We start from the raw sequence: 15,727 nt of genomic DNA, 5'->3' as shown, positions 1-15,727 counted from the left end.
CTTCATTCCTCAAGGATATTTTTGTTGGTGGTAGAATAATGAATAAACAGTTCTTTTTTTTTCTAGCACTTAAAAAGATGCTGTACCATTTACTTCTGACCTTCATGGTTTCAAACTTTAAAAATGTGCAGTCTTTGAACTGATGTTCCTCTATCCAGAGCATTTTCTCTGAGTGATTTCCTGAGTTTTTTTTTTTCCTTCAACTTTCAGAAGCTTAATTATGACATGTCTTCATATGGATTTCACTGGGTGCTATTAAGTGTTCACTTACTTTTTTTTCCACTATGTGTTTTATTAGGGAAACTTTCAACTATTACCTCTCAGAATATTTTCTCAGCCCACTCTCTCATTTTTCCTTCTGTAATTCTAGTGATTCAAATATTTAAGTCTTCTGTTAGTTTCACCTGACTCTAAGCTTCTATTAACAGTCTTTAATCCATCCGTCTTTCTGTTGCTCAGAGTAGGTAATTTCTATTTTTCTATTCTGATATTTAATGATGTTTTCCTTTCCATTCTGTTATTTGAGAATGCTGAAATTGTAATTTAGCTGCTGTATTTTAAAAACATCTTTTCTATGGTATAATATATACTTTACCATTTTAAGTATACAATTTAGTGGCATGAAATATATTCATAACGTCATGCAACTATCATCATTATCTATTACTTAAAATTCTATCATACCACAAAAGCAAGAAATAAGTCTTTCTCTTATAAATTTGCCTATTTGAGGTATAAATGGAAGCAAAGAATCTTTATCCTGTTTGCTTTACTATATTTAGCATATTTCAAAACTCATCCATATTGCATGTATAACAATTTCATAATTTCCTTTTCCTTCTTCTGACAGTACTAAGGACTGAGAAATTCAAGCCTCTTGCTTGCTAGGCAAGAGCTCTACCACTGGAATCATATCACTAGCCCATTTTGCTTTAGCTTAGGTCATGTGCTTTTATCCTAGGATCAGCCTTGGACAGCAATCCTCCTACCTATGCCTCCCGCGTAGCATGAATACACACATATACCACCACTGGCAGCTTGTTCATTAAGACGGGAGTCTTGTCAACTTTTTTCCCAGTTTGACCTTAAACCATGAACCTTTTGATCTCTGTCTTCTGAGTAGCTGAAACAGAAGCATGAAATCACTGTGCCAGGTTGGAAATGGATTCCTTTTTAAAGGATTGCATCCCTTCAAATATACATACCACATTGCTTAGCTGTTGTTTTTTAGATGGGGTCTTGCTTTACTGACTAGGCTGCCTGGTATGCCTGGGCTCAGGTGATACTTCTACTTCCTGAGTAGCTGGTACTATATGTGTGCCCCCACAGCCAGCTACACACTTTATTTATTGGTTCATTTGTTGATTCCAACTTTTGGCTACCGTGAATAATGCTGCTATAGCATCTGTATATAAATATCTGAGTCTCTGTTGATTCTTTAGGATATGCGCTTAGGAATGGAATCGATGAATCATATTTAGCATTTTGAGAAACACTGAACTATTTTCCAGTATGGCTGTATCACTTTATATTCCTACCTACAACACATGCGTTCCAGTTCTCTAGTGTCCTCACCAATACACTATCTTGTTATATTGATAATAATCATCCTGATGGATATGACATGGTACCCCATTGTGGTTTTGATTTGTATACTTCTTTAATATATGATGATGTTGAACATCCTTTCATATATTTATTGCCTATTTAAATTATTGTTATACATTCTGCGGGTTTTGATAAATACAGAATGGTATTACCATCTCATAATGAATATTACTGCCCGACAAACCCCTGGTGTACCATTTACCAATGCCTCCCACCATCAGATACCTTGCAATAAATGCTTCTCTCAGCTCTACAGTTCTGTGTTCAGGATGTCAAATAAATTGTATCATATGTTTTGTAACCCTTTTGGACTTTATTTCACTTTAAATATGCTTCCAACATTTTATTTCTTATTACCAAGTCTTAATCCACTATATGGATGCATTATAACTTGTTTATTTGCCTACTGAAAGGCATCTTGGTTGCTTCTAGGTTTTGGTGATTATAATGCTGCTATAAACATGTGTGAAGATTTAATTTTCTCATTTGTTTCAAGTAGGTTCATAATTGTCTGTTAAAACATCTGTAAGATAACTTTAAAATCTTTGTCAAACTGAGCTGGGCATTAGTGGCTCATGCATGTAATCCAAGCTACTGAGAAGGCTGAGGTCTGAAGATAGCAATTCAAAGCCAGCCCAGGCAAATCCATCACACTCTTATCTCCAATTAGCCACCAAAAAGCTAAATTTGAGCCAGGTGCTGGCACATGTAAACACACACACACACACACACACACACACACACGAAATCTTTGTTGTATTTCAGTGTTAACATCTCTTGATTATCTTTTCTCAGATATTCTTGTGATGAATTTTTCTGAGACAAGTATTACAATACTCTGAATCTTATATTTTAGCAGGCATCCTATAATCGAACTCCCAAAGTAAAACAGACATTGCCTCATTATTGCTAGGTGAATGGAAGTCCAGTTTCTCTACTTAGTCTGTTTATACTTGAGGATAATGTGCTCCTTGTTGGGAGGCAGGAGTGTGAGAGTACAGGCTCTCCACTATGCCTCTGCTACTACCATCAGGAAGAAAAGGTGCTTCATTACTGATTCCCACGTGGACTCCACTGACACTGTGAATGTGTGGCCTCATGACTGCTGATAAGTGGTAAAAGTCTAGTCTTTTTGCACTAGATCTCCTTTAATCCCACCCTAAGGTAGGAGAAGAGGATCGCCTATAACAAACGGAGCCTCCTGATGACCTGGTCAGGATGGAAAAACACTAGAGGCAAAATTGCAAAATAACTTCCTAGTTACATTCTGGCAAGGATCAAACGTTAGCTCTCTATTCGACCTATTATGGAAGAAATTGTGGCTATAGTTTTTTCTGTGGTGTTTGGAGAAGTTATTGTCTAAAAGTCATCTCCTTATGAGGTAAGCCCTTTGTTTAGGGAGGGATGACTTTCTCAGGCTCCTGCTTTTTGTTGTTTTAATTGCCCCTTGTCATCTCCAGTTGCAAGTTATTTTAGCACTCTAGCATATATGAAGAAAAAGAAAATACAGGAACTTACTAGCATGTCATTCTTTATGTCATGAGGTTCCTAACCTCACATATATATGTGTATATATATGTATATAGTATATGTATATACTATGTGTATAAGTATATATTATGTATGTATATTATATATGTACATAATAGTATACATATACATGTGCATACTATATATTATATACTTACACTATATATGTATTGTAAATCACATATTATACATACTATGTATATAATATACATATATGCATTATATATGTACATGCACACATATACACACATATATACATACAATTGAGTTTTGAATTGTATATGATGGAAGAATGAGGAAAAGTTAAGTCCACTTAGTTTTCCCAAAAGTTTTTTTTAATAGCCTTTATTAATAGTTACACTATATCAGGTAGCAGAACAGACACAATACTGAACATGGAGTCCAGAGACCTAGGTACAAATATGTTCTAACTTGGAAATATAGAGAAATTCTAGCTGCTATTCATTAATTGGATGTCAAAATTACGTTAATCAGCAGAAATAATATCATCAAATAAAATAATCACACTTAATCCTTCATAACTTTGTGAAGGATTAAGTATGATTATGTACTCTGCATTTGAAAGCATCTGATGTAACAACACACATAGTTTGTACTCATAAACTTTGAATCCATGTGTTCCAAATGATTAGGATAAAATTTGAATGATTATAGACCCATTAGATTTAAATGAGTTCTGAATTAATATTTATTTTCCATCTTCTTTCTTTAAAATAGGCCTCCATCCCAGGGTAATTTAGAGAAACAAGTATGTAAACTAAAGGTAACCTGTAATTTCAGTGTAGAGATGAATCTATCTTGGTTTCTCACTTCTTGTTCTAGCTGGAGAGTATTCTGATATTTTTCAGCTTCAGAAAATGGAGCCCCTAGACCAAAATGATGTTCTTTGGTGGTAACCTATGGAAAGAATGGGAAATATTAGAGACATTTAGTTTAAAACAGCTTGTAATTTTTAACACCTGGGCACTGATGGCTCATGCCTAGCTACTCAGGAGGCTGAGATCTAATGACTGCATTTCAAAACCATCCAGGGCAGGAAAATCCATGACACGCTTATCTTCAGTTAACCCCCAAAGAGCTGAAGTGGAATTGTGGCTCAAGTGATATATTGCTAGCCTTAAGCAAAAAAAGCTCAGGGACAGTACCCAGGCCTGGAGTTCAAGCCCCAGGACAGGCACTGACACACATACACAAAAAATTATTAACATTCTTAGATATGTTTTGAACTATGCTCCACTAATCAAGAGGATTTTATTCATCTTTAGTTTCTTAAAATTTGCTATAAAATGTAACTGTGCTTTTCAAATACAAAACTATGACACTGAGTATTTTCTTCAAAGATAAGCTCTAATCCATCTGTCCTAAAAAATGAGTCTGTACTAAATTAAGCAATCTACATCTAGGCCTGTTTTGTCCAATATGGTCATCATTATCTACAGGTTTGCTGTTGCTATTGTCTAGTAACAAGTAACAAAAAGATTCTCAACCGTATCACAAAGGGCTAATTTCCCTAAATATAAATAACTCCTATAAATAAATAAAATATCCAAATAGGAAATTTGGTAAAGAAGACGGAAATTTACAAAAGCATTCAATTTTCAGTCTTTAAAGTAATAAAAATTGGGCTGGGGATATGGCCTAGTGGCAAGAGTGCTTGCCTCATATATATGAGGCCCTGGGTTCGATTCCCCAGCACCACATATACATAAAATGGCCAGAAGGGGCGCTGTGGCTCAAGTGGCAGAGTGCTAGCTTTGAGCAAGAAGAAGCCAGGGACAGTGCTCAGGCCCTGAGTCCAAGCCCAGGACTGGCCAAAAAAAAAAATAAACAAACAAACAAACAAATAAAAATTAAAACAAATACTGAGTAGGTGTCAGTGACTCACACTTTTAATCCTATCTACTCAGGAGACTGAGATCAGAGGATCGTGGCTTTAAGCCAGCACACTAAACTACCACAGTGCAGGACTGGAGGTGTGACTTGAGTGAAAGTGCCAGCAATGAGCAAGATGAACAAAGAGGACAAGACCCTAAGGTTCAAGCCCCAGAACTGGCATAAATAAATAAACAAGCAAACTAACAATAGTGAAGTACCTTATTATAATCATCACCTTGGCAAATGAGTTGGACATGTAACTTAGTATTATCTTATACTTAACTGGTGGCAGTATAATTGATAAAGTATGGAGAAAATGTGTGCAAAATCTATTGATATTAAAATACAAATACACAAAGATATGGAGATGTTCAGAGCTCACTATGTGGCATCTGGAATGAGAGATACATAAAGTTGAAAGTACCTCAAGTGTGGAGAATATGAATCTCTCCATATTCCTCGAGGATCAACTCCTGTGTTATTTCCTCTATAAAATTACCACCTATCCTAAAAAACAAATAGACCCTACTAGAATGTTCTTTTGGTCTCTTACACATTCCTATAATAAAACCTATCATATTTTGCTATCGTAACGATAAATTTATTTTCCCTGTAAATTCTGGGGACAGGGTGACAGTGATTATGATGCACTGTACTCATAAACTGACATGTAGATTTAAAATTCTTTGTTAGGAGGATAATTTTAGGAGAGGATCATAACAGCTCAATAGTGATGTACATATGATCATATAAAATGATGCTTAGTGAAATGAACTCCAAGAAATGGAAACAACAGCTTTTTTATTGTACTGTTAGAAGTTATTTCTATTTTCTCCATTGATTTATTCCCTGTTTGTTGGAGAATTAACATCTCCGACCAGTGGAAAAACTTAGCCCCGGCACGGTTACTCCGATGCCTCATTAGCACACTAATAGGCCCTTGGGAACACATTCCCAGTAAGGAGTTCCTTTGTGTTTGTGGGCCAAAGGACGCCACCTTTTGTTGTGAGAATCTCCCTTGCCCCCTGCTTAGCAAGTCTCCCCAAGGAGACTAGCTTGACCAGCTGCCTTTAGTGTTAAGATTCTCACTATAGATAGGGAAGTCTCCTCACAAGTCTCTTCACAAGTCTTTGGAGAAGTCAAGATCAAAGTTGTCTAGCCTTGAGGAGATAATTATAGTTCTACCTCGATTGGATATAGTTCCTTGTTTTGATATCAACAATCTTTGTAGTCACTACCTTCTGTAATAGGAAAAGCATTTGTATCAAGTTCCTGCCCTCACAGTAGTAACTTCCTCCACTTTTGTATTTGAGACAAATGTCATGCTGTATTGATCTTTTACCCTGTAGTTGTAAAATTGATTTCTAACCCTATATAAACCCTGGCCCTCTTGGAATAAAGTATGCATTGGTTCACTCGCCTTGCATCCCCCGTGTCCTGACTTCGACTGCAGTTACCCAGGCCCAACACCTGCTGTCACTGTTTTCTATTTCTGTGCCCTTTGTCTTGTACATTAGTTTATCTGGTTGGGGGTAAGGGAAGAGGAATCCAGAAAGGTGGCACCAAGGGTGAACCAATTCAACAGTGATACTCATACTGTTGGAAGTGATGTTTACAACTTGGGAAGGAGCGGGAGTCAGGAAGGGAGAAGTGGGAGAAAATGAGGGAGGGGTAACACTATTCAATAAGAAATGTACTCATTATCTGACTTATGTAACTGTAACCCCCTCTGCACACCACCTTTACAATAAAATTCAAATAATAGTAAAATAAATATTAAATGATAGTAAAACTCCTTTGCTCAACTACTTAAATAATAATAAGTTGAAAGAAATACATATATAGCTCCTGTCCGAACAGAGTTCAATTTCTAGAAATTTATCACATAGATACACTTGTACATCTACAAAATAAAACTGTTAAAAGGTTGGGACTGGGAATATGGCCTAGTGGTAGAGTGCTTGCCTTGCATACATGAAGCCTTGGGTTCAATTCCTCAGCACCATATATATAGAAATAGCCAGAAGCGGCACTGTGGCTCAAGTGGTAGAGTGCTAGCCTTGAGCAAAAAGGAAAAAGAGGCCAGGGACAGGGCTCACACCCAGAGTTCAAGCCCCAGGACTGGCAAAAAAAAAAATGTTAAAGGTTTTTCAGGTTGACATATTGTACATACTACTTCATAGTATTCTGTATCACTTAACTATCTATGAGATAGTATAATTTAGGAAAACTTTTTCTTTTCCTGATAAAGGCTACCATTGTATCATGTCTTTCCTTTCAACACAGTAGCTGCTCACCAAAATCTCCCTCAGTAAATTATAGACTCAGAATTTTCTCCATCAATTAACCCTGTGTTATATATACCCTGCGTAACCTGGCACTCAAGCAGGCTGGCAGATTTGTTTCTTCTTTCTATAAACAAAATACAAATCTACTTTTCTGCTCAAGGTTACTACCTACCTGAAACATCAGCATAAATAAATTCTCAAACAGTAATTGAAGTTAGGAATCACTTAGGTCTTTATAGGCTATATCAAATTTCTATCATTTCATATAATTTCTGTTGAGATGTATGTTCCTCATTACAAACACTAGAATTAGGATAACAAAATAAAACTTCAGTGGTATATTTAAAGGTTTAGTGAACATGTGAACCACATGGAAATTTTATTTAAATGAACATTCCTTTTTTTTTTTTTTTTTTTTTTTGCCAGTCCTGGGGCTTGAACTCAGGGCCTGGGCATGGGCACTGTCCCTGGCTTCTTTTTGCTCAAGGCTAGCACTCTACCACTTGAGCCACAGTGCCACTTCTGGCTTTTTCTGTTTATGTGGTACTGAGGAATTGAACTCAGGGCTTCATGCATGCAACACAAGCACTCTACCGCTAAGCCACATTCCCTGCCCTAAATGAAGATTCTTATTCATAGTGCAGAGATTCTGAATTTCTAAAAAGCAGCCCTGCAAACGCTGTGTAGTTAGTACTATATTTATGATTGCAAAGATCTATGTGAATAAAGTCTAAACCTCCCAACACTAAGTTCCTCATAATTTGTTCTCACTTCTCCAAACTTTATGACCTACTTGATACTTCTCAGAATCCCTCTATTAAAGACAAACTATTATATACATTCTTAATACATATATTTAAGACTTTTCTCTCTGACTAGTTACTTGTAAGGCTTAGCTCAAATTCCATATTCTTAAAGTTTTCTTTGTCTTCTCCATTATAATGACCACTTCATCACTGAGACTTCTGTATGTTGACTATAGAACAATCTATGCAGCTATCTATTTTTTCTAGATATTCCTTCCTCATGACATGATAATCTAAAGAACAAGCAACATCTGAAAGTTCTCTGCATCTCTATTAACCTACAGAGTTCTTTACATAATAGGAAAATGTCAATAAAAATTTACTGAGGTTGATAATAATTCAGTGTGCTAAAGTAGACACCTGTCTTTGGTAAAGTGAACAGTCGGTCAAGTAGGGACTAGTCCAGCAATTAAAAATAAATCTACCTAACAATTGTGAGTAATCATGCTGGAGTTTAATACCTTCCTACCCGCTTTCTAGTCAATATTGCCAGTTGTGGAAAGATAAATATATCTGAAAATTCCCATGCTGGGCCTGCCAATTTTTGCACCTCAGGGCCCCTCCCCACTTTTCAGTGACCTCTAATATCAATAACCATTAGAATGAGATTTGGTGGGTAAGGATGTCCATGAGACCCTTATGTCTAAATTGCCAGAAATAGAGTTGTGGCCAAGTGGTAGAGTGATAACTTTGAGGGAAAAAGTTCCAGGTCCTGAGTTCAACCCCAGTACTGGCACAAAACAAAACAGAGATTACTACTGTGACAGAAAGGATTACTACTATGACCAAGTAATGTACAAGGTAAGGGAACAGAGAAAATGGCTATGAAGAAGTATTTGATTTAGGATCTACTCTCCACTCCCCCAAAAGCTATGAACATATCCCTATTGGAGCACTTAACACATTATATTGCTTTTACTTGATGTCCACAAGTCATAGAAACTTTAGTAAGTCTAAAATAGCCCTCTTAAATCCCTTAAATGCACCTTTGCTCTCAGTCCTGCCTCTACGACATCCTTTCCAGGATTTCTCAAAGTAAAATGTCACTATCATTTGTGAACATATCCAAGGTCAAAAAGTAAGGAGTTATCTTTGATTTCTCTTTCCCTGACTCATATCTAATTTATCAAGGGAGCCTTGTTGGTTCCAGCTCCATAATATAACCTAAATCCATCCAGTTGTATACATTTTCATTACCCTAGGCCAAGTCACCTGCTCCTTTTATTGCTCCCTACAAGGTTTTGCTTGGCATTTTACCTACAGTAGCCTCTTTCCCAATCATTCTCTATTTAGACTATTTTCATTTATTACCACTCAATGTTCACTTGTTTATCATTTGCCTATCCCTACTAGGAAATAATCTCTAAGATATTTAGGCTCTTTTCTAGTCATTATATCATCTCAAATGTTTAAAACCTGTGCACTACAGGGGCTGGGAATATGGCCTAGTGGTAAAGTGTTCGCCTCATATACATGACGCCCTGGGTTCGATTCCTCACCACTGTGTATATAGAAAAAAAGCCGGAAAAAAAGCCAGAAGTGGTGCTGTGGCTCAAGTGGTAGAGTGCTAGCCTTGAGCAAAAAGAAGCCAGGGACAGTGCTCAGGCCCTGAGTTCAAACCCCAGGGCTGGCAAAAAAAAAAACCCAAAACACAAAAACTGTCCACTACAGTTACTCAAAGTTACTTACTTCATATTTACTCAATAATTAAATGTTTAATTAGTAAGTAAATATTTATTATTGAATAAACACCCAATAAAAATCTTCAAGTGACAGGACTAGGGTAGAAGCCAGCCTGAAGAAAACTAATGAAAGAGTGAGGATTTTAAAAAATCAAAAAGAAAATGTAAACCTCTTCTAAGAAGCTTGATTGTAAAAGGAAGAAAAATAAAATTAAAGTTAGTTAAAGAAAGGTCAGAGTTGTAGAAGGATCATTACAAGAGGAGAAAAAACAACGTTTCTGAGTTCTCTTTCAGTCAAGGATCCTTTTCAGAATCAAACAAAATCTCTGGATTCTCTCTTGAGGAAAACACAAATACAGGTTACATATTCTGTATCTGAATATCTTAAACCTGAAATGCTTCAAAATTCAAGATTTTCCTAACTCCAACAGAATTCCACATCTGACCTCATGTGAGGGGCTGCTGTCCAAACCCAGAAATAACAAAATATATAAAATCCATCAGTCTACTTGCAGAAAATTCAGATGAGATATAAAAGAAATTTGTGTTTACATTTGGATTCTATCACTAAGATATCTCATGCAAGATTCCAAAACCTGATTATCTAAAATATTTCTTGTTTAGTATTCTGGATAAATGATACTCAATCCATACATGCAAATCTTTACAATGTCCCTGAGGTGTTTACAGGTAAAGAGGCTCTAAAGTACAGAAACAATTCATAAGACATTTGTTAGTGCTATTTAGTGGAGAAAGCAAGCAAGCTAGGTAGCGTAAGAAAAGCCAGGTAAAAAGTGTGCACGGTCCTTTAAAATAGCAGTAAGAAAAGAAAGGACAGGTAGGAATATGGTGATTTCCTGTCTAGGATTCTAATTTTTCAATAAAGAATTTACAAAGGTCACCTAACACAATTAGACAGCCCTTGTTCTCACTTCTGCCTTGTGAGAAGGGAAGTCTTGCCCCTCCCTTCTGACAATAAACCTTTCCTTTGTTCTTTTGTACCTGGATGTCTTCCTGGTTTCTGGCAATGTCTAATATATTCTAACAACTGTCAATTAGGGCCAAGTGCTATTGACTTAAGCCTACCACTACTTAAACTAGCTACTCAGGAGGCTGGGATCTGAGGACTGAGGTTTGAAGCCAGCCTGGCCAGAAAAATACAAGAGACTCTCCAACTACCAAAACAAAGCTGGGACTAGCTCAACTCGTAGAGTGCCAGCAGTGAACAAAAAGCCAAGCAAGAGCAGGAGGCCCTCCATTCAAGCATGTTCAAGGCATATGCACACACAGGCACAGGCAGGCAGGCAGGTACAGGCACTCACACACAGTATATTGAAAGGTATTATCAGTGTAAGCAAAATAATGAGGCATATTGCACATGCTCTACAAATGTCTACTGAAAATATGGGTCTACATGCAGTTTAGAAATCTTGTTCCATGGAATCTCAACTAGCTGTTGTCTTTTTTTTTTTTTTTTTTAATAGTCTTCAAGCCAGGCACTAGTGGCTCATGCCTGTAATCCTGGCTATTCAAGAAGCTGAGATGTGAAGATAGCAATTCCAAGCCAGGCCAGGCAGGAACGTCTGTGAGTCCAATTTCCAATTAACCATCAAAAAGCTAGAAGTAGAGCTGTGACTTAAGAGGTAGAACACCAGCCTCCTATAGCTAAAAGACAGTTCCTAGGCCGAGTTCAAGCTTTAGCACGCATGCGCGTGCACACACACACAAAAATTAAAGCAATAAAATTGTCTTCAAAAGTTTATATTTAAAGACATTTTGAAATAGGAACAACCTCACTATCAAAAGGTTATGGAACATCATACAAAAGTTTATAACCAGGCACTAGTGGCTCATGCCTATAATCCTAGATACTCAAGAGGCTAAATCTGAGGATCGTGCCAGCCTGGGCCAAAAAAGTCCATGAGACTATTATCTCTAATAAACTACTCCAAAAAAGCAGGAAGTGGTGTTGTAGCTCAAGTGGTAGAGCGCTAGCCTTGAGCACAGAGGCTCAGGGACATCACCTAGGCCCTGAGTTCAAACTCCAGGACCAGGACACACAAACATCGTTTATAAATAATTTTGAAGGTTTTTTTTAATAATAAAAATAAGTGGGGGCTGGGAATGTGGCTTAGTGGTAGAGTGCTTGCCTTGCATGCATGAATGAAGCCCTGGGTTCCATTCCTCAGTACCATATAAACATAAAAAGCTTTAAGTGGCTCTGTGGCTCAAGTGGTAGAGTGCTAGCCTTGAGCAAAACAAGCTCAGGGACAGTGCCCAGGCTCTGAGTTCAAGCCCCAGGACTGGTTAAAAAAAAAAAGTAATAATAAGTGAGTAAATGTTGTGGAGTTCAATTCAAACAAAACAGTAAAGCCACAGTTTAGCTTAAGAAAAAGAACTCACTCATCATTCCATCTAATCCCCCAAGTGTTTCCTACAATCTCCTTTATAATGTAAAGAAAGTTCTCTTCAATGCACCATGAAACAATGCCCTAAAAAGAGGTAGTATTTATCAAGAAAAACTTGGAAATATAAGTGATAGCTGTTTCCAGGAAGCTTTTAGACTGAAAGGATTTAGTAATATAAGAAAGTGATGCTAAAAGCAAAACTAAGACAAAAAGGACCAACTTACTAACTAGCTCACTTCAAAAGATTCAAAATGTACAAGAATGTTCACAGCAATGCTGTTCATATTGTCCCTTACTGTCCACTAACAGTACAACAAGCTCCTTACTATGGAGCACTAACCAGCATATTGCAAGCAATAATAAGCTGGGTGCTGTAATCCTAGCTACTTAGGAGGGTGAAATCAGGAAGACTGAAGTTCAAGGCGAGCCCAGGCAAAAAAGTTTACTTCTCAACCATGAGCTGTCTAAAATAGGCAGATTATGGCTCAGACATATGCCAGGCAGGAAGGTTGACCCTTCCTCAAAAAATAAGCAATGCAAAAAAGGGCTGGAGGGGTAGTTCAGAAGAATGCCTGCCTACCAGTAAAAATGGGTCTAAATTAGACCCTCAATAGTGCAACATAATAAGATTAAGGATAAATCTTAAAAACACATTAAGAAACAACATGCAGCTGTGTGCCAGTGGCTCATGCCTATAATCCTACCTGCTCAGGAGGCTGAGATGTGAGGACCAAATTCAAAGCCAGTCAGGAAACTAGTGAGGCTGTCATCTCCAGTTAACTACCAAGAAGCCAGAAATGGAGCTGTGGCTCAAAGTGGTAGAGTGCTAGCCTTGAGCACAAAAGCTTAAGTGCAGCACACACAAGAAGAAGCAACTTGCTACAGCATATACAATTCCACTGGCAAAGTTACAAAGCAAGTAAAACTAGAAAGTAAGTGTTCACATACAAAGATGGACAGGCTAGAAGGAAAAGCAAAGAAGTGGCTTTCTTAGAAGGAAGGAATGGGCATGTGGTCTGTTAGATCCGTGATATGCTAAATAACACCTGCCATCTCTGCATATGGAAGAATTTAAAACCAAATTATCCTAAAAAAATAAATAAAACTAAAACAAGACAGAAGGGAAAGCACAGAGAATCTCTACACCTAATTATATGCTGGACTAAAAGTAATTTTTCTTCAGAAAGTAATCAAAATGAAGTATGTTTCAGGAGTTGTTGCTATTGGATAATACCAAAGTTTAGGGTTTAAATGCTTCACTAAGGCAATAATTTTCCTTACTCCCAACAAATAAGACTGATGGACTGAGTCCATTGCTCAATCGAAATACAAACAAGTATTTGCTTTACCCTGGAAACAGAGTTGAATGTAATATCTTCCCTCTATTTTTTTTCCTATTTACTTCAAACCTATAGGTATTTTATTTCCTCACAAGTAAACAAGTACCTGAGATGCTGAAAACCAGTGTAGCAAACATTCTGGGACATAAGGGATTGGGCTGGAAGGAGGAAAACGAACGCTGTCATCTATGCAAACTTTTCCCGAAACCACGATCCTTGCTTGGAAGGCGATAACTATCTATCACGTTATAGTCATATCCATATGTTTGCACACATACAGTACACAGGTACATACATTCACCCGTACGTGTATTCTCCGTGATTTATCAGCTACACCACCAACTTGAGACCAGCGGCTTTCCAGACCCAAACCCGCGTAGCCGGCCTTTCTGGTGTACCGAGCCCACCCGACGGGGGTGTCCGGCCAACGCCGGCCGGAGCTCCCCGAGGCCGAGCTCTCGCATGGCGGACGCCCAGCTCCTCAGCTCCCCTCCCCAGTGCCTAAGCAGAGCGGACCCCACCCTCCGAGGGCCGCGGCGGGAGCCAAGCGGTCACCATAGGAACTGGGCTTGGCCCTGAACCCCGACGCCGCAGCACGGGAAAACCTGCTCCGGGTGGGCTTCCCGGGCCGCCGCGCGGCTCCCGCCCGCTCCGAGCAGCGGCTCCGGCGGAGGGACGCCACCGGGGCGACCCCCGACCCCCGGACCCCGGCCCGCCGCCCGCCGGCCCGCGCCCGCCTGCAGTCGCCCCCCGGCCCTCACGCAGCTCGCCCCCGGCCCGGCGTGTCTCCTCCACCTACCTGGAGCTCCGGGGCCCCGCCCGGGCCGTCGGGCCCACCGTCCACCCCGGAGCTCATCCCGGAGACTGTCAGGCTCAGCCCGCCGCCGGAGACCCCGGTCCCACCCCGTCTCCATCCTCCGCCCCTTTCTCCGCCCTTTCCACCCCCAAGTTGACCTGGCTCAGGCCCGGCGGAGGCGGAGTCTAGGCGGAGTCTAGGCGGGGCCCGGCGGGAAGGAGGCAGGGGGGGGCGGTTAGCGCCGGCCGGCTCGCCGTCGGCCCCGCCCTCACGCTCTGTACCTGAGGGGGGCTCTTCTTCCACCTCCCCGGCGCCTTCGCTCCACTTCCGTCCGGCGCGCCCCTGGGCCCCGTGCGCACGCGTACTTGGCTCGACTCGCACCCTCGCGGGGACTACAAGCCGTGCGCGCCACCGAGCACGTAGCGACGCGAAGCTCCACCGGCCAGCCTCTTTCAGGGCTAGGAGAGGCCTGTTCCTGGCCCATCGGCGCCGCGCAGGCGCAAGCCCACGCAGCGTCTCGACGCCCGGCCAGAGCGTCCCGTCTCCTAGTAACCATCCGCACGCTCGCTTCCCCTCGCCCGACCTCCGCGGCGGCTGCGGGACGCGCATGCGCGGGCTGTTAACTCGCGCGCCGCGGCCAGCTGCTCTGGAACCCGCACAGTTTGGGGCGGTGGTCGTGGGCCGCCTCCGCAGGGTCCCGCGTCGCTCTGGACCCGCGTTCAGCGAAACGGACCCTCCCCGGCGCCGGTCCCGGGAGCAGCTCCTGCTTCGCCTGGGAAATGTTTTGACGGGGTGTCCCGGGTCCGGCACCCCACGTCCCGGGAGGGAGCCCAGCCGGCCTGGTGAGCCAGGGCGGCCCCCGAGCCTGGGGAGGCCCCCGGCCCCGCGACCGTGTCCGCGCCGCGGGTCCCTCGACCCCGTGGGGACCGCCCGATGGCAAAAGTAGCGGTGGAAGGCCAGGCTCCCGGCCGGCACTCGTCCTCCGAGGCCGGACGCCGGCCAGCGCGCTGTCCCGGAGCGCTGGGCTCCGGCCGCCGCCACTTCCGATCTGCCGGTGCTCCACGGGAGAAGAGAGTCTCCAGCACGCCTGCCCCGGGCTGGCTTCGAACCGCGATTCCCTTATCTCAGTCGTCCTCCCTCCCCCAAGCCAGGATTGCCGGCTGGAGCCACTCCCCTCTTCTCCTCCCTCCCTCCCCTCTTCTCCTCCCTCCCTCCCCTCTTCTCCCCTCCCTCCCCTCTTCTCCCTCCCTCCCCTCTTCTCCTCCCTCCCTCCCTCTTCTCCTCCCTCCCTCCCCTCTTCTCCCTCCCTCCCCTCTTCTCCCTCCCTCCCCTCTTCTCCTCCCTCCCTCCCCTCTTCTCCCTCCCTCTCCCTC

General features: G+C 41.4%; 1 protein-coding gene across 6 annotated transcripts in view; it reads right to left on the bottom strand.

Moving 5' to 3' along the window:
• Nucleotides 1-14,859, bottom strand: part of Tsga10 (testis specific 10) — an 89,795-nt gene extending 74,936 nt beyond the window's left edge. For 3 of the 6 annotated variants that reach the window (XM_048352258.1, XM_048352259.1, XM_048352260.1), the window contains exons 1-2: nt 14,358-14,478; nt 3,928-4,056 (exon numbers count right to left, since the gene is read on the bottom strand). In XM_048352258.1, the coding sequence (XP_048208215.1) occupies nt 3,928-4,056; nt 14,358-14,414 (186 nt within the window). In that variant the 5' untranslated portion in view covers nt 14,415-14,478. Of the gene's footprint in view, nt 1-3,927; nt 4,057-14,357; nt 14,479-14,512 lie in introns of those variants that run through there. The other 3 variants (XM_048352262.1, XM_048352261.1, XM_048352263.1) reach the window with 3 other exon arrangements.
• Nucleotides 14,860-15,727: the final 868 nt, after the last annotated feature.

This window comes from Perognathus longimembris, chromosome 8, assembly GCF_023159225.1.
Source record: "Perognathus longimembris pacificus isolate PPM17 chromosome 8, ASM2315922v1, whole genome shotgun sequence".
In the NCBI taxonomy this organism is placed as follows: Eukaryota; Metazoa; Chordata; class Mammalia; order Rodentia; family Heteromyidae; genus Perognathus; species Perognathus longimembris.
Note: the sequence above shows the minus strand (reverse complement) of the source record. Positions and strands in the feature narration are given on the sequence as shown.